Genomic DNA, 25,081 nt, shown 5'->3' with positions numbered 1-25,081 from the left:
ACCTAGGTATGGGTCTATACAAAATAATATAGTAACTCCCAGTTATAGTAATTACTCACTCATGTAATACAAGCCTATACAAAATAACTTACTAGTGTAACTCCCAGTTATGGTAATTACTCACTAAGGTAATACAGGCCTATACAAAATAACTCACTAGTGTAACTCCCAGTTATGGTAATTACTCACTCAGGTAATACGGGCCTATACAAAATAACTTACTAACTTAACTCCCAGTTATGGTAATTACTTAGGTATGGGTCTATACAAAATAATATAGTAAATCCCAGTACTTATAGTGATTACTTAGGTATGGGCCTATATATATATATATATATATATAAATACAAAATAATGTAGCAACTCCCGGTTATAGTAATTACTTAGGTATGGGCCTATACAAAATAACTTAGTGCCTCCCAGTTATACTAATTACTTAGGTTTATATGGCCCTATACATATTAATACAGTGACTCCCAGTTATAGTAATTACTTAGGTATGAGCCTATACAAAACAGTTATATTAAGTGCTTAGGTATAGGCTTAGTTATACAAAATAACTTTGTGACTCCCTGTTACAATAATTACATAAGTACGGGCTAATACAAAATAGCATAGCGACTCCCTGTTATTTTAATTACTTAAAACATGATCCTCCAAACAACGGACACACATGTAATGCTTATTTCAATACACAAGAACACTCGGATGTGTTTTACATAGACATAGAACATTATCAGGTGATTAATAAAACAAAAAATTTCAATCACTGGACAGTAAGCTCAAGCTAGGATAATCTCAGTGACTATAGAACTATAGATAGAAATTGGAACCAATTTCAAACAAATCGAAATCATAAATCTAATAGATGTTCTGTGACATTACTACTTCATTAAAGCAGATTATCAATCTATAAAATTGCACTTCAAACCTCTTTTATTTTTTTCATTGTCTTTTCAGAACAAAAGGAATACAATTGTATTTCGAATAAACAAATTAATCAATAATCATTAATAACAAGACTAGATAATGTACATGTGTTATTTATATTGATTAACAGTTATCCTTGACTGTCTCATACAAACTGTTCCTTATTTATATGTTTAAGTAATCAACTGACTCATCTAGAGATAAAGATATTTATCAGTTAATTTGATATCACTATGGACATTATCATCATAAATCATATCTGTTCTACATAGATAAATCACAGTAGACAATAGGACATTATACACATATAACTGTAATAGACTTAAAGGATACAAGTTAACTGACATAAATAAACCAGGGCTCTAACTTTTTGCCCACCCAAAATTCAAATCATTAAATCTACTGTATCTTCCATTTAATTCTCACTCTCACATGCACTGACAAGAAGTGCTCAATTCCAGGTTGGATATAAAACCAGAAATAAACTAACAAATTCAGTTGGATTTCTCTGATTGCTTAACCATTTAATAATCTCATAAAACAAAGGCTGGTCTAAATACCACTGGATTTAGTTTTTACATTTACATTCTGTAATAAATGTAGCCTACAAGTTTGTACTGTAGAATTATTAAGAGTGTTTTACTGAACAACTAGACAAACTTTTCTTGTATGCTCAACATCCATTACACCTGATAATCGGTAACAGGTCTCTTTAGAGAACTAGCAAGTTTGAGCAACACCACAGGTCTTAACTCTCTGTAGTTACATATACCATAATATCATTTTTCCATCTTTATTTTACAACTATTTACATAAAGAGTATTATACTATATATATATATATAATGTATAAACCTACATATAACAAGCATGTGAAGTGTAATAATAATAATAATAATATAATTAAAGTGGAAACTCCTCATAAAAATACTATAATAAGATTAAGCATTATTAGTAAACCACTTAATAAAAATCCTATATAAATATCCATGATTATATTCTTATGTTAGTCAAGTGTTAATAACAACATCAATTATGTTAAACCTAATAACAAATCTTAGCGTAACAATAAGCAAAACAATATATCAATAACACGGGAAGCAACATTTATTACAATAACAATAATAATGGCACATATTGGTATATATATAAATCAAGGTACATGTATAATAATCTTTTTACATATAATAGTGATAAGAGAATTTGGAAGGCTGTGGAAGACCCCAAAAAATAAAGACAATGCCATTGATATAGAAATATACATGTAATAATATCAATTGATAAACATAGAAATAGCAAATAACCACCAAGCTGAAGCATTTCACAAAAGTGTTATTTTTGGGGGGGAAAAATTAAAGCCAAATGTATTTGTGAAATTTCAAACTACTTAAAACATAGATCATCTTCTGTTTCGTAAATATAATCCTTCAGATTTTGTTTAAAATACATTTAGTTGCTCCAGACAAGACATGCTGAAGAGACTATCAAAATTACCACATAAAAGAAACAAAATTTAGATCTCTATTAATGAAAACTGTCAGACTCTCCTTTAAGCCTGCATCAAAATCACAAAAATAAGTTTTACATAAATGACCTACTAGTGGAACATTTCATCAATTACAAACTTTACTTTTAAAAACAGAAAAAAAAAATTGTGGATTATTATTAGAGATTACACTCTGTTTCTTGTAAATAGCAACATGATTTAATTACATTTATTAAATATACATAAGTAGTTATAATTATCAAAATATTCTATTAATAGTATTAAACGACTTGTATATTAGTAGCATGAATAAGACTAGAATCAAAATGATAATAAATATAATCAAGTCTTTAATAGCTATTATAATTTACAATTAACTCTCATTCTAAATTGCTCGTATCTCATATTAATTTCTCTAAGGCTAAAAAAGTAATTACCTGTGTTTATGGTTATACAAAAGGACCTAATTCTATCAGCCAAAATCATCCTAAGAATCGGTCTTGGCGCGGTTTCCTGCAAATACCGAACTTTGAGTATTATAACAGTTTGATGCAGCACTATTTTACAGAAATGCTAGGAAATAAATAATAAACACCACAATGGTTACAGACTGCAAGTATTGATGTTTATTTAATGATTAATTTATTAGTTCATTTAGTTGTATCCAATCTTAATCCACAAACCCCATACACCCCCCCTCCCCCCCAAAAAAAACCCCCAGAACCCTTTCGACTGACCAACCATGTTTTTTTGGCCAGGTAACCGTAAACATGTGTATTTTATTTATTTGGCTAAATGGCTAAAGTTCCTCCTAGAGATCTACTACATGTGTTTGAGATATATTTCCAAACATTGACCACCTTGACCAAATAACATGAGAAAACCATAGTATTGGAGAATATATAAAGAATACAGACTTTGATTTATTTACAAATCTTTCAGAGACTTTTCTATAATACATAAGTAATATACTATATTTATGTGAGATCTTTTTTTATTATTTATATTAATATACTACACCTTGAATAATAATAAATAACCATATAGAGAAAATATATACTATTTGTAGATTGTTTCTAAACAAGATATCCTTACCTATAGGTAAGCATATTCCTGAAGCAATGTCACAAGCAATATTAGTTCATTTAACCATTACTACATTTGCGATGGTAAAGTGGGGTTTCTATGTATCATTAGATGTAGAGTCTACATTAACCGATTTTCTATAGGAACTCGAAATTAAAAAGGTTTTAATATCCTACTTTTCTGCGCCGAATGGGCTAATGAAAATGGGCAAATGCCATGAAGTGTGCTAGGAGTAGGAGGAAAATTTTGCCCAGACAATGGCGCTATGGCCTACCTAGGTTTTGAATTCCAACTGTCAGCATGCATGCCAACATGCAAACAGGAACTTGATTTTTTTTGTCCCAACTGAATAACTAGACACTGTTCCTGACCTAGCCCTCTGCCCGTCACCACTAACAAGGGTGAACCCACGCTGGAAAATCCTGAGGATTTTTCTCAGGCAAAAAGCTTAAACAATCTCCAATATTTGCTATCCAAATGTATTACCGGTAAGGGTTAATGAGCTGATAAATGCTTGTTAGCATTGCTTTCCGATGTAAAAGAAATTGGACGTCAATCATACTAAATTATATTATACAGAACTTGGACTGTCAATCATATATAATATTACTTTTTACAATCATACAGATAAAATATACTATTTATTTCTGGCATTCACTGTCCATCACCCTTGCTTCTACACAACACACCCATGTTAGATCTTTTAGGTCAAGAGTGGCTTTCGAATTATAACCGTTGCTTCATTCTAGGGTTGTTCAACAGTGCAAGTGCCAATTTACATCTCGAAATTCAAGTCAACACACCGAAAGACGAAATATTTTTTCCTTTTTTTCTAAAAGCCGCTGATCGTCATTTGCATATTTCCGACTAAATAAGTAATTTTTCACATCTTAATCCACGGTAAAATGTCCTCAAACTGATTATTTAACATCTAATTAAGACTCTTAATTTAATAAAGCAATCATGAAAGATAATTATCTATATATTGGTTGTCATATTAAACTAATCTCAGATTGTAAGCAAATTGTAAAGCAAATAAATATGCAATCTAGTAGTACTTTAATAGGTCTACATACCACTATTAAATCTTTTTTTTCAAAATAAAATATAGCAACATGTTATATAACAGCTACAACTATGATATGGACTAAATATTGAAACAGTGTAAAAATATAAAAGAATATCTATCACATTATGTTAGATGTTCAACTCCGTTGAAAGATCCGGATGTAAACCACTACTGCTACGTACAGGATGATCGACAAATGGATTATGCATTTTCTCCAGCCAAGAAATCTTTGTACTGCTAAGATTAAAAATCTCATAAAAAAATTAATAATAAAGAAAAATTTCCTTTGATTGACAAATAAGTTACAGTTACAGTAAGTAAGGTTGATAATATAAATCTACATGCATGTATATGTAACTCTGCCATATATATATTGACAAACATCCTTATAATCATGTTTGTATCTGATATTATTTGATTAAATCAATATGATTTTCAGTTCAGGAAAATATAAGAAAAGAAAAAAAGAAACAAATCAAGACCCTTGAACTATGTCCTCTTCCTTTCTAATCTAATCAACTAATAAAGGATCATATTACTGGGTATAAAATATCTGAGACGAGAGAATAAACAAAGGGGAGTAAAAAAATCTGTAATGGCCCGTTTTTGTTTAAAGTTTAAACTATATATAGCCCTATTTGATAAATATATTACTCATAAGATAAGCTTAGTGGATCGAGGTATATCTGAAGTGCAAGATACTCAATTAAATATCTCAGCAAACATAGTATTCAAGCAAACAACATGAACTAAATAAATATGATACTATTTCTACAAATCACTATAAATACTATCCTTATGTTTGATTATGTCACATTTCTTCTCACCCCTCATCGTGACTAGTAGAACTGAGAATATGACTCAATTCTAGGTCACTCGATTGATATTCTGTCAATTCAGAATGATCTGGATTCACAATCAAGCAGCCCCATCATAGTGATATAGCTAAAAGTAATTGTAAAACACTGAAGGTGTCACAACAACCTCAGAGGCATAGTCTGAGAAAGCCTATTCAGGTCATTTATCTACATCTATGACGACAAATTGTGCCTCATTTAGTTAAGATATTTCAACAGAGTTGAACACGTAGAGTTAACCATATATTAATATCTGTTAAGTATTTTGATCATTGTGTATTTATAGCCTTTTCAAGACGTGTAGCTTGATAGGATTTTTTGCCCGTTTCACGTAGATACGATATCAAACTGTCTTTTTCCAAGTCGATGGTGAGAACCTGTAATAAATAAAACATTTTGTTCAAAATTCAGATACACTACACTGTAAGGTCATATATTTTACTGTGGGCTAAAATACAGTACTGCCCAAGAGTTTGTTTGATGAAATGCCTTGGTTGGAAATGAAGTGTTGAACACAGTTAATTAAACCCTTCTGCCCCCATGCTACATTTAAATTCAGCTCAACATTTCATGTAGATGTACATTATTGTTTTCTGTGAATTTTATTTTTTTCTACCTTACGGTAGTTTAAAATGCAGATATCATTAACTTATTATGAAAATAAACTAACATCAAACATTGGCAGGCATAATATTTTAAATATAAAATAAACAGACATAAGAGGGCTGCCTGAAAATGACAAATCAATTAGGTTGAAACAAACTTTTGACACCAACAATCATTGAATGAATCATAGACATAAGAACTGCAACTGTAGTGCTATTATTGTGAACCTACTCATTGAAATCACCAAAAATGGACAAAACTGGCTGCGGTGCAGTCATCAAGTACCTGCAACTCAAAGGACTAACCCCAACACAGATATATGCTGACATGGTCTTCACTTTAGTGGATGATGCAACAGAATTTAAAGGTTGCAGAGTGACGATGACCTGTGTCCTGGAAGGCCATTAACAGCAACCATTCAAGAAAACATTACCCGGTTACATGGCATGGTGATGGCTGATCGACGATTGACCACTCGACATATTGCCAGTGTTGTGGTCATCATTCATGAGAGGTTTGAGCACATTATCACCAACAAGTTAGGAAGGACAAAAGTTTCTGCAAGATGAGTACAAAAAGCTCTTAACTGCAGATCAGAAACATGTCAGATTTCTGATGCCCAGTGACAATCTGGGCCACTTGGAAGCAGATCCTGATAATTTTTTGGCCAGATTTGTAACCATGGATGAGACCCGTTTCCAAAAATGAAAAAAAGAACTAGCTGGTCATCATTTTCCTAGTAGTGATGACGTCATGTCACTTGGCAAAAGTGTGTACACCTCGATGGGGACTATGTACATAACTAAATGAAAACCATCGACTTTGTACAGGTCTTTCACAGATACATGTAGGCTTAGAGAGAGAGAGAGAGAAATGGGGTTTAACGTCCACTCGACACAAACTAGGTCATTTCGGGACTAACATATGGTTTAATTTTATTTACATAATTCGCTTGCGCGTAGGGGTCTTTAGCAGTGGGAGGAAACCGGAGGACCCGGAGAAAACCCACGAGGTTGGACAGGCGACCCTACTCCTTGTCACGTACGACCGGGGATTCGAAACCTGTAGGCTTAGAACTTTTCAGCCAGCCCTCGTATGCCCATATCAATACGTTTCTTTATTATTTTTTTCACAATGCAAATAAAGACATTGATTTCTATGTATGTCAACTAAAATCATATTTATTTAGGGAGTTTAATGCATGTCAAATCATGAGACTGTTATATACATGTGTATTGACCTCAATATCAATGAACAAAGACCATTGATTTAAAAGAGATGACAATCAGTTTTAATTTGAATATGGTATCTGGAAATTTTGTATAAAGGAATGTTGATCAGCATTGACTAAAAAATGGTATGATATTAGGGGAATAAATTTCTGTCTAGTCATCAATTTCAATAAACATATTTCTAATATAAATACTGGAAATATGTTTTCATGTCATTAATTTAGAAAACCGATATATTGGTAGGTTTTATTCATTTTTCATGAAATAATTTGTGAATGGTATTGGAGAACACTACAAATAAATATGATACACCTCTACCATTATTCAGTTAAAGCTACGTTCCCAGAAAAGTACTTATCGGGTGGTTATTTCCAATAAAAGTATGGCAATTTTGGTATAAATGGAAAGTAGAAATATCCAATCTTACTAGAAAAATACTGGATTCCCTGAAAAACACTCATGGAGCGCATACAGGACAAAAATGTACGGGTTTCCCTAATCGACACCCCGACGATTAGGAGTTTCTGCACGCATGACGTCAAAGGTTGCGCGCGGAGATTGAGCGCTTGATGTACATGTTGATAAACTTTATGAAGAGTTAGACGTACAACACTTTCTGAGATAAAAATAACGGAAAAAGATGCGGGCAGTGGATAATCAGAGAATTTAATTAGGGGTCGATATTTGTAATAAATAGTCAGCGATAAAGGCAACATTGTCTTTTGTATGCAAAGAATTCTCCTCCGACATCGCACCCATTGTGTCACGTGACACAAACATGACCTCGTTTGATTGAGTTTTTTAGTCGGGTATTCCCTGACAATTGCAATGTTTTGAGAAGGATTTGAAGCAAAATTATGATAAATTAATTAGTTTGAATATGTTTTTAGTCCAAATATATACTATTCAAAAAAAGTAGGGGATATTTGATTTTGGGGGCATAATACTAAAATATGCAAATGACTACGAAAAAAGTCACTATAGAACCTAACAGAAGAAACATTTCCAGTTACATGTGACGCCCAAACGCACCAATAGCTACCGCATGGAATGCAGGTGATGCTTGGGATCATCATGGGGGTCCAACCCAAGATTTGCACGACTCTGACTTTGAATGTTACAGTCATTGTGGCATTGAATTCCAGGGTGGAAACATCAGTTTAATTGTTTTAGTGACCAAAATGAAAGGTTACGTGCCCTTGGCATGCTACAGATCGGCACAACACAGGCGGTTGTGGCGCTGACGATGAATGTTTCTCAGTCTGTCATAAGCAGGCTATGGTCGTTGGTGTAGGGATCGTCAACACTGGGATAATCGACGCTGGAACAATGTGATGTTTTCAGATGAGTCAAGGTTCACTGTTAATTTTTTGGACAGACGTAGGAGGGTGTGGCGTCGTCGAAACGAGTGCTTCCAAGACGTTAACGTCAGCAGACATGATCGATTTGGGGGTGGTTCTGTTATGGTGTGGGGAGGCATCACTGTTGCTGGAAGAACGGCTTTACATGTTGTTGCAGGGCGTGTTACAGGCCAGTACTACCGGGACAACATCTTGGCAGTCCATGTTGTGCCGTTCGCACGACGTCATGGCCGCCGTTTCATCTTCCAGGATGACAACGCAAGATGTCACAGGGCCAGGATCGTTACAGGTTACCTCCAACAACAGAACATCACCACATTACCTTGGCCAGCACTGAGTCCCGACCTCCCCCCCATCGAGCATGTCTGGGACATGCTTGGACAGAGGTTACGTCAACGTCAACAACGTCCTGCCAATGTCCAAAAACTTGCTGCTGCGTTGCAACAGGAATGGGACAATCTGGACCAAAATGACCTTAGACGTCTCATTAGGAGTATGCCACGTCGGATCAATGCTTGTTTGGCAAACAGAGGAGGATTTACCTGTTACTGACTTGGTTGTGATGCTGTGGTAACTTTGCTGTTTGACCCCGGGTATCATTTTACCCTTATAATGGTCAGTCTGTGCCTTACTTAGTCTAACGATCATTTGGAATAAATCGATGAATGTGAACTTCATTTCATTTTGTCATTTGTTTCTTCGTCAGTTTCATTAGGTGACTTTAATAACACTTAAAAATCAAATATCCCCTACTTTTTTTGAATAGTATATCATCAAATCACCAAGTTTGTACCCGGGAATGTATCTTTAAGTATTTCTTTCTTTATAATAACTAATAAATGATCTTGACCTTCATAAATCATGGCCTAAACATTCACAGGGCATTGTTGGTTAATTTGATACCACACAAAGGGTGATGGGCGAACATACACACATCTTTGATTATATTTATATAGATACTGTAACAATACAGACAAAATTAATGGACTTCCATCAGACAGTCTTAGTAGGTACTGTATATCTACATGTCTTTTTAAATGGATTTATTAGGGGAAAGAATAGGCCTTTAATGAGGTACTTGTCTGAATTATTTAGTCTAATAAAACCGTTGTAGTCTTGTATCGCTGAAAATCGTGCAGAGTTATCTCCTCTATCACATTTTTCTGCTTCATACAGAAACACAAAGCATAGAGTGTATGCAGGCCAAGAGCCTGCATATAAATCATATATTTCTGAGAACTGACTCCCCTGGTCTATAAAAAAACTGATGGTTTGATGACTTTGATGGTTAATATACCTCCAACATGGGTGGTTTTTCAAAGAGAGATAATAATTTGTTTAATAAAAGAAAATAAAAATTTTTGTTTGCAAAATTGGTTACTTTTCAGCAATAGGTGTGATAGAACAATGCCTAATTTCGGACAGAACTGTTCTCAAATTGATATTGTGATGCACCTCTAGACAATGTTTGTCGGATATCAATATAAGTTTAAACAACAACTTACCTGCCCACCACGTGTAACGCCTAGTATACCCTGTGTATCTGTATTTAGAGCAGAAGCAAATATTATATCCATTGAGATTCGTGCGCAACATAGGCAAGTAGCCGTCTGAATATCACAAATATATAAATAACCATATTTTGTTATTACAAATAATAACCCATATTCTGATGACACCTGAAAAAATTACAAATTAACATTTAATTGCTTTGTTTTTGGATAAATTATATGCTATTGGTTAAACATTTCTGAAATAATTGTTCCCTTCAAATCCATAGTTTTACCTCCATCAACGCAGTTCACCATGCCTTTAAGTTGGAGAAGCAGATGAGACATATCAATGGCTTCTTAACAATGAAGGGATTCAATCTTCTTTATCTCAGAAAAGTCAAGAAAAATTGGCAAAATATTATCAGTAAAGGTAAAGGTAGACTACTCAATACCACCTTCTCCATCAATTGGATGCAGACCAAAAAATCATTTCTCAATGACCTGAATGTTTTCCTTGTTGGCCCTAACATTGCCCTAAAGTTTTGCTGGGTTAACTCTCTTTATCACAGATGAAGCCAAATATGGCAATGCCCTGCTCAAAGTTTGTATGGGGTTGATCATGGAAAATTTGAGATAACTATCCACCACATGTATCACTGTTAACCAACCTTCCTCCTCTGAAGGATGCATATTAACCAAATCTTGGCAGTTTAAAGTCAACAACAATAACTATGCGAAAAATAGCAAGAAAAAGTAGAGAAAGTCTATAATAAATAGAAGGAATTAAATTCCTCAGTAGATAATGTCAAGTAATTGGTGGTCTGCATCCAGTTTAACTGGTTATTATCTGACATTTACGGCCTAAATGACAAGATCTTTATTTGATTAAGAATATAGTATTTTATGAAAGAATAACTTGTTTCTTTCTATGAACATACACTCAAAATGGCATCTAACCTGTTTAATTGTCTAGATTACCATCTACAGACAACAACCCATCCCTTACTTTGTTAAATATAAGAAAAATGTCCATCAGCCTTCTGGCACATAGAGGCTTTAATGTGTGACTAGCATTGTCTCTATAAAACACATGTAATCCCCTTTAACTGTACATACAAACACACATATCTATATATAATCTTATTACCTGCAATGATACAGGAAAATCATAGCGATCTGGATCATCTAAATATTGCACATGATCATAACAATTTCTGGGAGCAAAGTTACCAGGTTTATATGGTCCTAATTCTATCACATGTACCTGGAATATAAATATTATGTTGTATTCACAAGTTACATCGTCTGTCCCTGGACTACTTATAAATAACATTTGATACACTATACAGAGTGTCAGCATGTGCTGTGAACTCATAGTAGAAAAAGCAACACATTGACCATTAAAATAAAGAAACAATTATTAAACACTGCTGCACTTATTCATTCCAGAGTGTGAAATATGTAAATTCTAGACGTGTCAAATGTCAATAAATTTTATTTTTCATGGTCAGTAAAGAACACACGTTTTGTGTGGGTGCCTTAATATATTATAAAATTAACCAGCGGCTGCCAGGCAGGATACGCCCACATTTTCGAGAGATGGATAGAGAACAAGCTAACAAGAAAGTGATTTTTCCTACAATCAAGGGCCATAATTCAGGAAATTACAATTCAATATGCGCATATATCGAAAGGAACTGAGATCTTTGTGTTATAAACTTACATTTCAAGTTTCAACAAAATCGGATAAAAATTGTGACCTCTATAGGGTCCACAACCTTGCTATACCATATTTTTACGCTATTTGAGAACAAACGGCGGCCATTTAGTCTGTCAATTTTAGGGCGATTTTCACAAAATTCATACTCAACTGTCCTTAGGGTGGAACGGTAATATAATAATACGGTTTTTTAAATCGGATAAAAATTATGACCTCTAATGGGTCCACAAGCTAAAAACATGATTTTTCGTACAATCAGGGGCCATAATTCAGGAAGTTACGGTCCGATATGGGCAAATATAGAAAAGAACCAAGATCTTTGGGTTATAAACTTATATTTCAAGTTTCAACAAAATCGGATAAAAATTGTGACCTCTATAGGGTCCACAACCATGATATACCATATTTTTACGCTATTTGAGAAATAACGGCGGCCATTTTGTCTGTCAATTTTGGGCCGATTTTCATGAAATTCAAACTCAGTCGTCCTTAGGGTGTAACGGTGATATAATAATATGTTTTTTTAAATCGGATAAAAATTATGACCTCTATAGGGTCCACAAGCTAAAAACGCGATTTTTCGTACAATCAGGGGCCATAATTCAGGAAATTACGGTCCGATATGCGCGAATATCGAAAGGAACCGAGATCTTTGGGTTATAGACTTACATTTCAAGTTTCAACAAAATCGGATAAAAATTGTGACCTCTATAGGGTCCACAACCTTGATATACCATTTTCTTACGCTATTTGAGAACGAACGGCGGCCATTTTGTCTGTCAATTTTGGGCCGATTTTCACGAAATTCAAATTCAGTCGTCCCTAGGGTGTAACGGTGATATAATAATACGTTTTTTTAAATCGGGTAAACATTATGACTTCTATAGGGTCCACAAGCTAAAAACGTGATTTTTCGTACAATCAGGGGTCATAATTCAGGAAGTTACTGTCCGATATGCACGAATATTGAAAGGAATCGAGATCTTTGGGTTATAAACTTACATTTCAAGTTTCAACAAAATCGGATAAAAATTGTGACCCCTATAGGGTCCACAACCTTGATATACCATATTCTTACGCTATTTGGGAACGAATGGCGGCCATTTTGTCTGTCAATTTTGGGCCGATTTTCACGAAATTCGAACCCAGTCATCCTTAGGGTGTAACGGTGATATAATAGAACAGTTTTTTAAATCGGATAAAAATTATGACTTCTATAGGGTCCACAAGCTAAAAACGTGATTTTTCGTACAATCAGGGGTCATAATTCAGGAAGTTACGGTCCGATATGCACGAATATCGAAAGGAACCAAGATCTTTGGGTTATAAACTTACATTTCAAGTTTCAACCAAATTGGATAAAAATTGTGACCCCTATAGGGTCCACAACCTTGATATACCATATTCTTACGCTATTTGGGAACGAACGGCGGCCATTTTGTCTGTCAATTTTTGGCCGATTTTCACGAAATTCGAACTCAGTCATCCTTAGAGTGTAACGGTGATATAATAGAACGTTTTTTTAAATCGGATAAAAATTATGACTTCTATAGGGTCCACAAGCTAAAAACGTGATTTTTCGTACAATCAGGGGCCATAATTCAGGAAGTTACTGTCCGATATGCGCAAATATCGAAAGGAACTGAGATCTTTGGGTTATAAACTTACATTTCAAGTTTCAACAAAATCGGATAAAAATTGTGACCTCTATAGGGTCCACAAGCTAAAAACGTGATTTTTCGTACAAACAGGGGCCATAATCCATGAAGTTTCGATCCGATACATGCCAATATCGAAAGCAGCCGAGATCTTTTGGGGATAAACCTATATTTCAAGTTTCCTCGAAATCGGATAAGAATTGTGACCTGTAGAGAGTCCACAAACAATTGTGGGCGGACGGACGGACAGGGGCGACGGCATAATACGTCCACATGAAAATGTGGGCGTATAAAAATAATCATGTATTTACATCTTTCAAATTCTAATCAAAGTTTTAATAGCCAAGATTTGTTGTAGACTTTTGACAGTAACATAAAATAAAATCCAAACCCGTTAACAATTTGTGGGTTTCATGAAAGACAATTTATGTTTTTCAAATTTATTTTCCTTGCAGATTTGAAGTATTACCTTTCCATGATCTTGTACATCTCTTGTACAGACAAAGAATAAAGTTGAAGGGGAGGGATTATCATTAAATCTGTAACTAGCGAAACAAACAGCATGGGCAGCAATACATTGTGTAATATCTTCCTCAGCATTATAGAGTTGTGTTATACCCGATATTTTATCATCCTATAAACATAATAAATACATAGGAATTACATCTTAATCTAATAACCATTAATTTATACAAAATAATCTTACTTTTCAAAAGAAAATGAAACTGATAATACATCTTTATCTAATAACCATTAATTCATACAAAAGAATCTTAGTTTCAAATTAATTTTCTATAGAATATAAAACTGATAATACATCTTAATCTAATAACCATTAATTTATACAAAATAATCTTAGTTATCTATAGAATATAAAACTGATAATACATCTGTATCTAATAACCATTAATTTTTACAAAAGATCTTATTTATCTATAGAATATAAAACTGATAATACGTGTACATCTTTATCTAATAACCATTAATTTATACAAAAGAATCTTAGTTTTCTATAGAATGTAAAACTGATAATACATATTTATCTAATAACCATTAATTCATACAAAAGAATCTTAGTTTCAAATTAATTTTTTTATAGAATATAAAACTGATCATACATTTTAATCTAATAACCATTATTTTATACAAAAGAAGTAATAGTTGTAACTTGTATACCCTCCCATTTTCATCAAAGAGTCGAGAAAAAGTATGGGTATAATCGTAGTTATTAAATTAATTTGCTATAGAATATAAAAAAGATTTGGTACAAAACAATTCCATTCAAAACTTAACCTGTATTAATTTGAAAATGTCATTTGTCATTATGAAAATGGAGTGACAATTTCTGAGATGAACTTTTTTTCTGGATATAAACATTTTTTTACCTGCACCCAAGTCAAAGTGGAGTATAAGACAAAGATGTGACTTATGTAGAAAAGAGTATTGATTCATAGGAACCTGGTGAGGAAAACATATTTGTTGTTGCTGATGTTATTGGCATAATGGTATAAATGTTATTCTTGGCATGTGTCCCAATGAACATTACAGTGTACAGTCTATTTCACAAATATAGTACTTGTGTAGATTAAGTTTTAGATATCTGAGCAGCAAAACTGAGTGGGTGTGGTCTTTCTCTAGAATCTATATGTAATAGAACTAAAATTTCCAAGAATCTCCTGATGTTGCTGTGGAAATGTATGTACAATAAACAATCCAGTAGTAGGTATATATAGGGTTATACAAATTTAATATTAATTACCTCTGGGATCATACCCGTAACAGCCAACCATTTTAAACCAGGATCGGCCTTATAGCTCACAATCTCACTAAACGCTAGTCGTGTATGTCTCATGAACATTTTCTCTGGTGGACAGTTTCCTGTATAGATAAAAAACAATAATTAATAAAAAATTTTGGGATTAATATAGCATTGAATATATATCCACTTGCGACATTTTGAAGGGTGGGGATAAGACTCCAGGTTCAGGGGCAATAACTATGCATAAAATTAATTGGTAAGTCTGAATTTCATCCTTGGGACTACAGTGGAATCTGTCACTTCCGACATCGTACAGGATTATTAAAATATGCCGGATTACACAGAATGGCGGAATACTCAATGTCGGAAGTATTATTGTACAGGTCTACTGAATACTGGAAGTATAATCTTCTTCGGTTGTAGGCCTATATCGATGTTTTATTTGGTGACAAACATCTAATATTTATGTTGCTATAAATAGAACCGGTCACGCTACAACTTTTTGGGTTGAAGTACCGGTAATAAGGAAATAAATCAGGACATTATAATGATGATGGATTTCACAGAATGCCGTAATATTCAGTTGTGTGGCTCTGAATTAGGATAGGGTTTCTCCTAAGGAATAACCAAATAATCCCCATGTGTGACTCAATAGGAAATAACTTTGCAAATATTCATCGTGAGGCTTTAGTTACACCCCAATATTTTACCTTGCCAAAGATCCCAATGATAAATAGCTGTCTCTGTTACCATACCAATAACATCTGAGCTAACCCACGTCCAATATACAACAGGTTCATGTAATCTTGTCTTACTGATCAAAACTTTTGTATCCAAATTAAAGACTTCAAATCTCAATCCAGCTTTAAAAAATTCAATCAAATTATTCTATTACAAAATTAAAATATATATACTGATAAGGGTGATTTTCGATTAAACGTTCCAGAATATAATTTTCAATCCCCCAAAAAATGAAAATGGGGATTTCGGGCTACAATGCATGTGTCAACTCTATATGAAATATTTCAACCATAACAGCTGCAACATATTTGTTGTGTTTAATTACTTCACTATTCTACTCACACCACCTCAGTTGTCCAGAATGACAGAACTGTGACAGGACTACTAAATTACGTCGTCACACGATTGCAATTCTGTCAATTGAGATCGTTCCGTACTCACAACCACGAGTATCCCATATGATGCCATTTCTGTTTTGCTTTTGAGTTGACACAGTCTGAAATCAAGGGGTGGTCAGAGGAGCATAATCCCCCTTGCAGTTCACAAACTTCTGAAGAATTTTTTCAATTTTTCAGTTTTTAGTTTCAATGTATAATAATCTCTAAGTGAGGCCACACCATTTTGAATTTTAGTATCTTCGGGAAATTTTATCAACAAAACATAGCTCACATGACTCAAGAGACTATTAACTTATCAAGACCCCCCCAAAAATAAAACTAAATAGGTTTGGCCTTATTCATTGTAATCATTGCTTGGTGACTGTATAGACATTGTATTTATAACCATGTTCTATTCAGTGATCAAAAGTACAAGTAGCTCTATGAAAATATTCAATAGTCATATAATACTTGTTTCATAATCATTTATACTCATTTATTATTTATTAAATCTTTAATTAGTCAAATGATAATAACTCCCTAATAATAACATACCTTTGAGAGCCATTATTGGCTGACTTGGATTCATTATGACAGAATCAGCAGTTGTCTGCCCAGCATATGATATTGTGCCATCTTTTGGATTTAAAACTGTCACCTGTAAAAGAGCATGAAAATTATTCCTGATTTCAAAATATCCAATATAAACATATTTAATCAAGACATGTACATGTATATTAATCACATGTTTTCTCTGTGTTGAACAAACTATATTAACAAGACATTATCCCTTTCAATCTTCTTTATCTTCCTTTAATTTTGCTTCAGTGAAGAAATGTGACATTCATTTATTAGCTGGGGTTTTGTAATCAGTTGCAAATGATGAAGGCAGCAGGAAGTTGAGCAGAGAGTCAAAGACTCATGGTGATTTTTCAACATCAAATTAATTAAATTTATTTCCTTGTTGGAGTTTGCTCTACACATACTATATACTGGTACTACATGTATGTATGTGGGTATGATCATGACATTGTTTTAAAGCTAATGTCCAATAACTATGAAATAATTACCATTGCTTTTTGACTGTTTTCTTCTCTATTACCATGCCGGATAGCAATCCATCGATCGGAAATCATCGTAACTCTTGCCCATGTCACCTGATCCAGAGGCACTCCGATATGTGCCAACTGAAAATAAAACAAGTATGAATACAGGGTTCAAAATTAATAAATTAAAAAAAAATAGTTTAGGAGAAGCACTTAATTTTAAGCAGAATACTATCCCCATCAAGGTTTTGTCTGTTTTACCGGAAAATCAAATGTTGTGGCATTACAAATTCAAAACAAATCATTTTATTTACAAAGAATGTCAGAGCAATAAAAATTTGGAAGGCTCTGAACTCCTACCATTCAACTTTCAATCATGGGTTTCATTACTTTTAATTTGGAATAGTAGAACACTCTCAAGCTATAGAAACAACATAAACTATAGCTTCAGTTTTTCTCAATATTTTTAATATTACTTTAGACGGCAGTAAACTAAAACAATTACATAAGGATACTCAAATAATCATTCTGGAATTTAATACTCTGAATCCCAAGAATAGTCACAATCATGTGAAAACAGGGGAATTTGGAATTTGCAGAATAAATAAGAAAATATTCTAACCAACCACAACACATTTTCTGTCACACTTTTACTCGCACTATTGAGTATGACAGAACTGCGACAGGTTGAATTCTGGGTCACTTGATTGCAATCTGTCAATTTGCTATCCAAACATTCTGGACTGACAATCAAGCATCCCGCTGATGTATGCAATTACATTTCGGACACTGTTAGGTGACGTTTCGGACTCAGGAATAAGTTGAAAGAAAGAAAAAGTTCAACACAAAAGCCAAATCAGTTTATAATAAGCCAAAAACAATTTTATATAAAAAAAAAACATGCAGGTCAAATTTACTGTTGTCATCAAGTACAGCACGTGGATCACACACTGTAATATAGACCTACATGTTGAAAGTTTACGAAAAGAATGTTTTACATATTCACCATTTATTATTGTCCAAAACCTCATTATAATCAAGTTATTAAGTAAATCTGAAAAGTCGTCAGACTGAATGTGAAAAGTTGTTTGTAATATGGAGTCCGCCCACTTCATTGAATCATTCTTTCTAAATATCTGCTGATTTTATTTCTACAGTTGTAGAAGTAGGCTACTGTCGATTTTTTCTAATGCATACATCAATACAATTGATGCAGTCTCAGTTGAAAGAGAATTAGAACTATCCCTAGGCAAGCAATAAAATTGGCACTACCAATTTTCCAATGCCATATGATGCCATGGATGATGATGAATTTGGCAGAAGAAAACAAAACTCACCTGGACCATTTCTGTGATGGTGATAGGTTGGCCCTTGTCTGTTTGCATTTTTTCATTTATTCTGTGTCAGTTGTACACAGTGTCCCCATTTCTTCAAGAACGTTTGGAAAGTAAATACAACGCCTCATTCACATGAAGAAATAAGTTTTCACGACGAAATAATACATTTCTGGAAAGGTCAGGAAGTCCTGTTATGATTCTTGCGATCACGGCTCCCTCTACAGAACTCTTCAATACGAAAAAAACATATTCCGACGCCTGAGGGGCACTTCCGGTTTTGCAAAATGTAGTGAAATATTTATTTTTCTTTAAAATAATTGCGATCAACATCACTAAGTGCATTTAATAGATAAAGAAGTCGTTGAAATGGCTCTTAAACAACCAACTGGTCAGAAACGCCTGACTAACATTGCTGTTATTCGTTTAAAGAAAGGTGGTAAAAGATTTGAAATCGCATGTTATCCAAATAAGGTTACGTCATGGAGAAATAAAGTGTAAGTTAAAGTAGAACCACGGAGTAGCCTATACCCTACTACACGGTAGTACTAGTAGAATGGTTCCACTTTTGATGTCTTCCGTTTTGTTCCAGCCACAGTAGTAGATCGTTCTAAGGACTTCCTTTGGGCAGGTTTTGTCATCATTTTATGACAAAAAAGTTACTGCCCCTTCATTGAAAAAGACGTGAAACCTTACCGCAAAAATGTCTGCCCAGCCAGAAATAGCATGTGATCATACGTCACTTTCCATATGGAATTCATGTCCATATTTATATGCTAGTATTATCTGGTAGTAGTAAGTATGTAGTAACACTTCCTTCAGCGATGGGCGGGGTGAACACGACACAATATTTTGTGCGATATCCCAAGATTTCACCTGGGTGATGTCATGGCGTCCTGTACATCATTAAAAATATGCCTTCGAAAATGTAGAACTCATTACCGCAAAGAAAAACTGTTCAGTAACTATTTTAATGGTCCAATCTTCACTATTTGTGATAGAATTACTTATTTCAATACAAACTGTGATGATATTGATACATGTATATGTTTAGAATTATGAATTTGAAGCTTTTTTTTTTTACTTGCGCAAAGCCTCTTAGACTGTCTCAATTATAGTGGTGAACACAGTATCACCGCTACAAATATTGCAGCTATACTACTAGTGGTAGTTCCTCTTTTGGGAACAGTCTCAGGACGGACAGAATTGTCTGACAGTTCCTGTCCATCCTTATTATAAACTGCAAAATGAAAACACTGCTCTACCCCCACTCGATTACATGACATTTCGGTCCCACAACATTTCGGACTTACAACCTTTCGGACTAAAAAAAATATGGCCTTGATGTTTCGGATTCGGCCAGGTGATGTTTCAGACTCAGGGATAAGTTGAAAGGAATGGTTGAACACAAATGCCAATTCAGTTTATGATAACTTTTATTTTAATTTAAAAAAAAACATACCATAAAACGATAATAACGATGTTTAAGAATGGTCATATTCATTTGATAAAATAATAACTTTCAAAAATAACCTCAATCGGACATACATTTTTTTATTTCAACTGTTTCAATAGAAATTGTGGTTTATTTGTCAAATCAGACATTTGTACCATCTATGTTTTTTCATCTTACTGTGCTGGTGGTCCATACAGCCGGCTAATCGTTTTTAGTAGTTTACTGGTATTAATCTCCTGGTTGTTGTTCTCTTCCCAAATTTAGAACAGCTGGCCCTCCATTTGGTGATATTTTTTCTTTAGTGACGCCACATCAAACCACCAGACATCACAATTATGTCAAGCCATATCTTCTAGATTAACAGGGAGAAAGGTACCTTACCCCTGGAGTTTACATGAGAATTGAGTCTGTTATGCCAACCCCCGATGCCGTTGTTTGTCCTGACAGACTGCATGAATACGCAACACTCTTCTTTAGGAAACTTCAACCTTGTGGGTTTTCTCTGGGTCTTCTGATTTCCTCCCACTTCTAAAGACCCCTAAAATTGAAATAAAATTGAACCATATGTTAGTCCCCATTTCTCTCTCTCTCTTTAGGAAACAGACAGGAGTTGATTCATGTTTCTTCTACATAATCAAATAATGTTCTGAACTGTTCTGTCCTTTAAATTGCGAGACATCCCCTCAATATGGTCTTCTGGTAGAAAGGGGAGAGTCATCAGCTTTCTGAGGTAGTTGAATGCCTTACTCTTTTGGTTAAAACTGTCTGAAATTAAAATATTAGAAAATATAAATAGACGAAATTTGACATGGTGTTTTATTGAAATGTTGTGTCTAAATGTTCCCTATAATGTAGAAGATATATTTTTATATTGTTGGAGATATATTGTAGCAGATATACTTTTATATTTAAGAACACTTTGTACCTGGAATCCCTTTTCCTGGATTTTTCTAAACATGCCCTGTGTCCAATGGAATTCACATCCTTGTATTCTTGTCCCTACAAAACCACGCTGTAAGGACACTACAAAGGCTTCTAACGCATTGTGATCTGGTAGTGTCTTGTCCATGGCATGCAGAATCTGTAAATAAATATTTAAAATGATAATTACTCAAGGAATATTTTGAGTCCTTACCTTCTACGAATAATAATTTTTAAATAAATTCTAGGATTCCTGGGTTCCAAGAGCTTGGCTAAAAGTTAATAGGTTAACATTTGTTGTTTGTTTATTTTTAGAGAAACAGATATAGATGAAGTACTACAGAGTCACACAGTTTTCACCAATGTGTCAAAAGGTGAAGTTGCAAAAACTGCAGATTTAAAGAAGGTTTTTGATACCGATAATCATTCAGAAATTTGTTTAAAGGTATTTATCATTTATCAGTCTTTATTCTGTCATTGTTTTTATTAGAAATTCTGTAATTTGGTTGTTCTCTTATTGTAATGGTGTCTATATACCTGTACTTTTGTTAGGTAATAAGCTTATTGATTTATAATTTGCAGTGTGCAAATCTGAACCCTTCTTTTACACAAGAACATTAAAACAATTTTGACTTTGAATACAATGCCTTTTAAACCTAAACTTTGCAGATTGTTTTAAAACTGTATGATTTGATTGTTATTCCATTGTAGATTCTTACCAAAGGGGAGTTGCAGGTCTCCGAAAAAGAAAGGCAAGCAAATGCAGAATCAATGTTTCGAGATATTGCAACAGTTGTTTCAGATAAATGTGTAAATCCAGATACAAATCGTCCCTATCCTGTTACTATGATAGAGAAAGCCATGAAAGATCTTCATTTTTCAGTGAAACCCAATAAAAACACAAAACAACAGGTATTTAATGAATTTTATTGTGGACAAAAAAAATAAAAAAAATAAGACAAAAATTTGTCAGAAGTAGAGAATGTACAAGCTAGGGGGCCAAACAGGTTTTTAAATTAAATTCAATTCCAGGTTTAATATGTGCTTAATTTCTAATAGTAAGTGCAGAAGGACTGCACCACACAAAATTTACACAAAAACAAATACACGGACAAGACATCATACTCAGAAAAACACAGACAGACAATTCAAAAAAAAAAAAAAAAAAAGTGAATGGATCCGGGGGCTAGCCATAAGCGTCCACTGGGCTGTACAATACCGGGCCTGTGGTGACACAGACTTCACTCAATGTTTGAACGAGTTCTTAAGATTCATATTTTCAAATTCTAGGCATTAGAAGTTATTAAACAGTTTAAAGAAAATGAAACAATCAAAATACAAAGGGCTCAAATGAGATTAAGAGCTACTATTCCAGGTAAGATACGCCCTTAGTATTAGAATTAATGTTACAGTACAGTATCTTAAAAATTCATGGGTTAACTTCATTTGGAAAATGATTCTCTACCAATCTGATCACAGCGTATAGAATAGAAATAAAGTATGAAATGGCTCATATGTTATCATTGGTTTCCATTAAAGCTTCAGACTTGGATTCTATTGGATTTGAAAGAGGGCCATCAAAATTTTACAAACACATATATAGATATGTGTATTGTCTTTAGAGAATGTTGAATGTTGCATATTGTTGTATATACAGAATGGAATTGAACCATTTTTAGAGATTCAACTTTCCCATTGCAATAGATTCAAATTCCTCAAATGATGAACTTCCTATTGAAAGTTTGTTAATTTATCATTGATATCCTTACTTTCTTAATGTTGATTTTAATACTGAAGTGAAACATTAGTATAATCGTATCATTTATAATTTTAATTTATGAAACAGAGAAAGATAAATACATTATGATTATGTTTAATTAGCTAAAGAAGGCAAAAAGCTAAGAGAGAAAATAAAAAAGATAGCAACACAAATTGAAGAAGATACTTTCGAAGAAGATTTAGAAATGGTAAGTTCTTATTTATCAATAGACTTACCGGTAGGGATTTTTCCATGTACGCTTTTACAATGTCTTGTTTATCGTTTACAGGTAACCAAATATGTCAATTGTCAATTTGAATAGATTTATTATATTTTGTCTACTATTAATTTCAATCTCCTAAGCTTCTCAGCATTGTCGAAAATTCACAGTTCCATCACAGGAAATGAAGATGGCATTGTCACTTATTGAACATGTTACCACCAAAACAAATAGGGTTTAAGAGAGTGTGTTAGAGTAATCATAGATAAAGCCTATCAAATGTAATTTTGCACAGTGATCTTGTGACTATTGTTTCTCAGCGAGTATGGCACTGGTTCTCTAACCACATATTGGCTGAGAAAGTTCATCTGGATTCCTGGTCTGGTTTCTGTCGGTCATTTGTGCAGGATAAGAGGCCTGGCAAGGAATAAGAGTCTAATTGTTTGGATGCTATATACTGAGGTCCAGCCGTGTACTCATTGTGGACATGTAACTATCCAGTCAAAATTTCCATTATAGCACACTGTAGCATAATCCCAATTAATGTTTTCAAGAAATGTTTGTCTAAATGTTTGTCTGTTTTCAAGAAATGTTTTGTCTACCTTAAAGAAATGTTGTCAATTATGAATACAGTTTGTACATGTATTTTGCTATTGTTGGATAAGTTATGAATGTATGTTGCTGTTGTTATATAAGCTATGAATGTATTTTGCTGTTGTTGGATAAGTTATGAATGTATTTTGCTGTTGTTGTATGAGTTATCTATGTATGTTGCTGTATAAGTTATGAATGTATTTTGCTGTTGTATAAGTTATGAAGTATAAGATACACCATATTCCTGAAGCAATGGCCAAAGATATCCCTCAGGTCTACTTGGTAAACAATGAAACATTGTAAAGAGTATGAAGGTACACCAGTATTTATTGGATGATATTTTTGTATTTAAAGGTTGTGTTAATTGATCCTGGTGTTTATAGAGAAATAGATGACCTCGTCAAACATGATACCAAAGGCAAAGGAAAAATTGAGATTCTGAATTTAAAAGAAATAGAGGAAGGAGATGAAAAATTAGAATAATAAATTTCCAAGTTTTAACCACCAAATCCAAATTCTACAGCAAAGAAAAATCTAAAGTTAACTTGGATGGTAATAAAGGGAACAACAAAAAAAATAATTACTATCACTATAATTACTATTAGTCTAGTACTAGACTACACAGGGCTCAAAATTTGCTATATATAAATTAGACTGCCAGTTCTCTTAATTAATGTCACTTTAAGTCTACTACTTCTAGTATTTATTTGATAGTAATCTGAATTTTTTTAAACAAATTATTTGTTTTACATCAAAAATTAGTTGATAGCTTAATTTCGATTTAGTATGGTAGGAACTGTGTTAGAAATGTAGATTTTGTTAATTAAGCCTATCTATGTGTAATTAGTGCTCGATTTTAGGCATTTTACTTTCATTTTAAATCTAATAAATAAATGTTATAAAATAAAATCTGCAATAAAATATTTGATGGAGTATTTAATTGTGGCAGATTGTCCCATTCAATCATCATGTTGCATATTGACAAATAATAGGCCAAACCTATTTAATTTTCAATAGCCACTTACTTGACAGATGTTTTGTTAAAAAGTTCAAGACTTCAAGGTTTAAAATGAAAAGCTTTTGAACAGTGCAATCAAGTACTATTTGCTTTTAGATTAGTCTTGTTCCCGAAAAACTGAAAATAAAATTGGAGTGACCTAAGTGTAGGAGGACTGCACCACATGTAACAATTAATAAGAAACCCAGAGAAAAAACACAAGGATGAGGAAAATATGTGGCCATTGTAAGCCATTTAAGATCAATCAAATCAAGGTAATGTCTGTAATGACACAGGCTTCGACCAGTTTGTAAGTGTCAACAAAAAAGTGTTTAACAATGAAAAAGTACCATTGCCAGGAATAAAATTTGGATTTGATT

General features: G+C 33.4%; 2 protein-coding genes across 2 annotated transcripts; one reads left to right on the top strand and one right to left on the bottom strand.

The window, feature by feature from the left end:
* Positions 1–3,129: 3,129 nt before the first annotated feature.
* On the bottom strand, positions 3,130–18,991 carry LOC126824740 (clathrin heavy chain 2). Its single transcript, XM_050554092.2, has 9 exons — positions 18,758–18,991; positions 17,445–17,561; positions 16,930–17,032; positions 15,967–16,119; positions 15,257–15,375; positions 13,967–14,131; positions 11,267–11,383; positions 10,132–10,305; positions 3,130–5,804 (listed from the first exon to the last, which is right to left on the bottom strand). Exons 1-9 carry the CDS (start codon positions 18,803–18,805, stop codon positions 5,697–5,699), a joined length of 1,104 nt encoding a protein of 367 aa, XP_050410049.1. The 5' UTR covers positions 18,806–18,991; the 3' UTR covers positions 3,130–5,696.
* Positions 18,992–18,994: 3 nt separating this feature from the next.
* Positions 18,995–24,627, top strand: LOC126824741 (ribosome maturation protein SBDS). Its single transcript, XM_050554093.2, has 6 exons — positions 18,995–19,251; positions 21,447–21,576; positions 21,843–22,043; positions 22,422–22,506; positions 23,013–23,098; positions 24,059–24,627. The coding sequence occupies exons 1-6, from the start codon at positions 19,124–19,126 to the stop codon at positions 24,185–24,187; spliced, it is 759 nt and encodes a 252-aa protein (XP_050410050.1). The 5' UTR covers positions 18,995–19,123; the 3' UTR covers positions 24,188–24,627.
* Positions 24,628–25,081: the final 454 nt, after the last annotated feature.

Source organism: Patella vulgata, chromosome 6, assembly GCF_932274485.2.
Source record: "Patella vulgata chromosome 6, xgPatVulg1.2, whole genome shotgun sequence".
Lineage (NCBI taxonomy): Eukaryota > Metazoa > Mollusca > Gastropoda > Patellidae > Patella > Patella vulgata.
Note: the sequence above shows the minus strand (reverse complement) of the source record. Positions and strands in the feature narration are given on the sequence as shown.

What these genes read in the sequence shown, in the direction of transcription:
- LOC126824740 (XM_050554092.2), bottom strand. Translation starts at nt 18,805, where the DNA reads ATGCAAACAGACAAGGGCCAACCTATCACCATCACAGAAATGGTCCAG. An exon ending in TTACGGGTATGATCCCAGAG is followed by an intron (nt 14,132 to 15,256) that starts GTAATTAATATT and finishes TTATGTTTATAG; the next exon opens with GATGATAAAATATCGGGTAT. An exon ending in GCGTTACACGTGGTGGGCAG is followed by an intron (nt 5,805 to 10,131) that starts GTAAGTTGTTGT and finishes TATTTATTACAG; the next exon opens with GTTCTCACCATCGACTTGGA.
- LOC126824741 (XM_050554093.2), top strand. Translation starts at nt 19,124, where the DNA reads ATGGCTCTTAAACAACCAACTGGTCAGAAACGCCTGACTAACATTGCT. An exon ending in ACGTCATGGAGAAATAAAGT is followed by an intron (nt 19,252 to 21,446) that starts GTAAGTTAAAGT and finishes GTTTATTTTTAG; the next exon opens with AGAAACAGATATAGATGAAG. An exon ending in ATAAAAACACAAAACAACAG is followed by an intron (nt 22,044 to 22,421) that starts GTATTTAATGAA and finishes TTCAAATTCTAG; the next exon opens with GCATTAGAAGTTATTAAACA.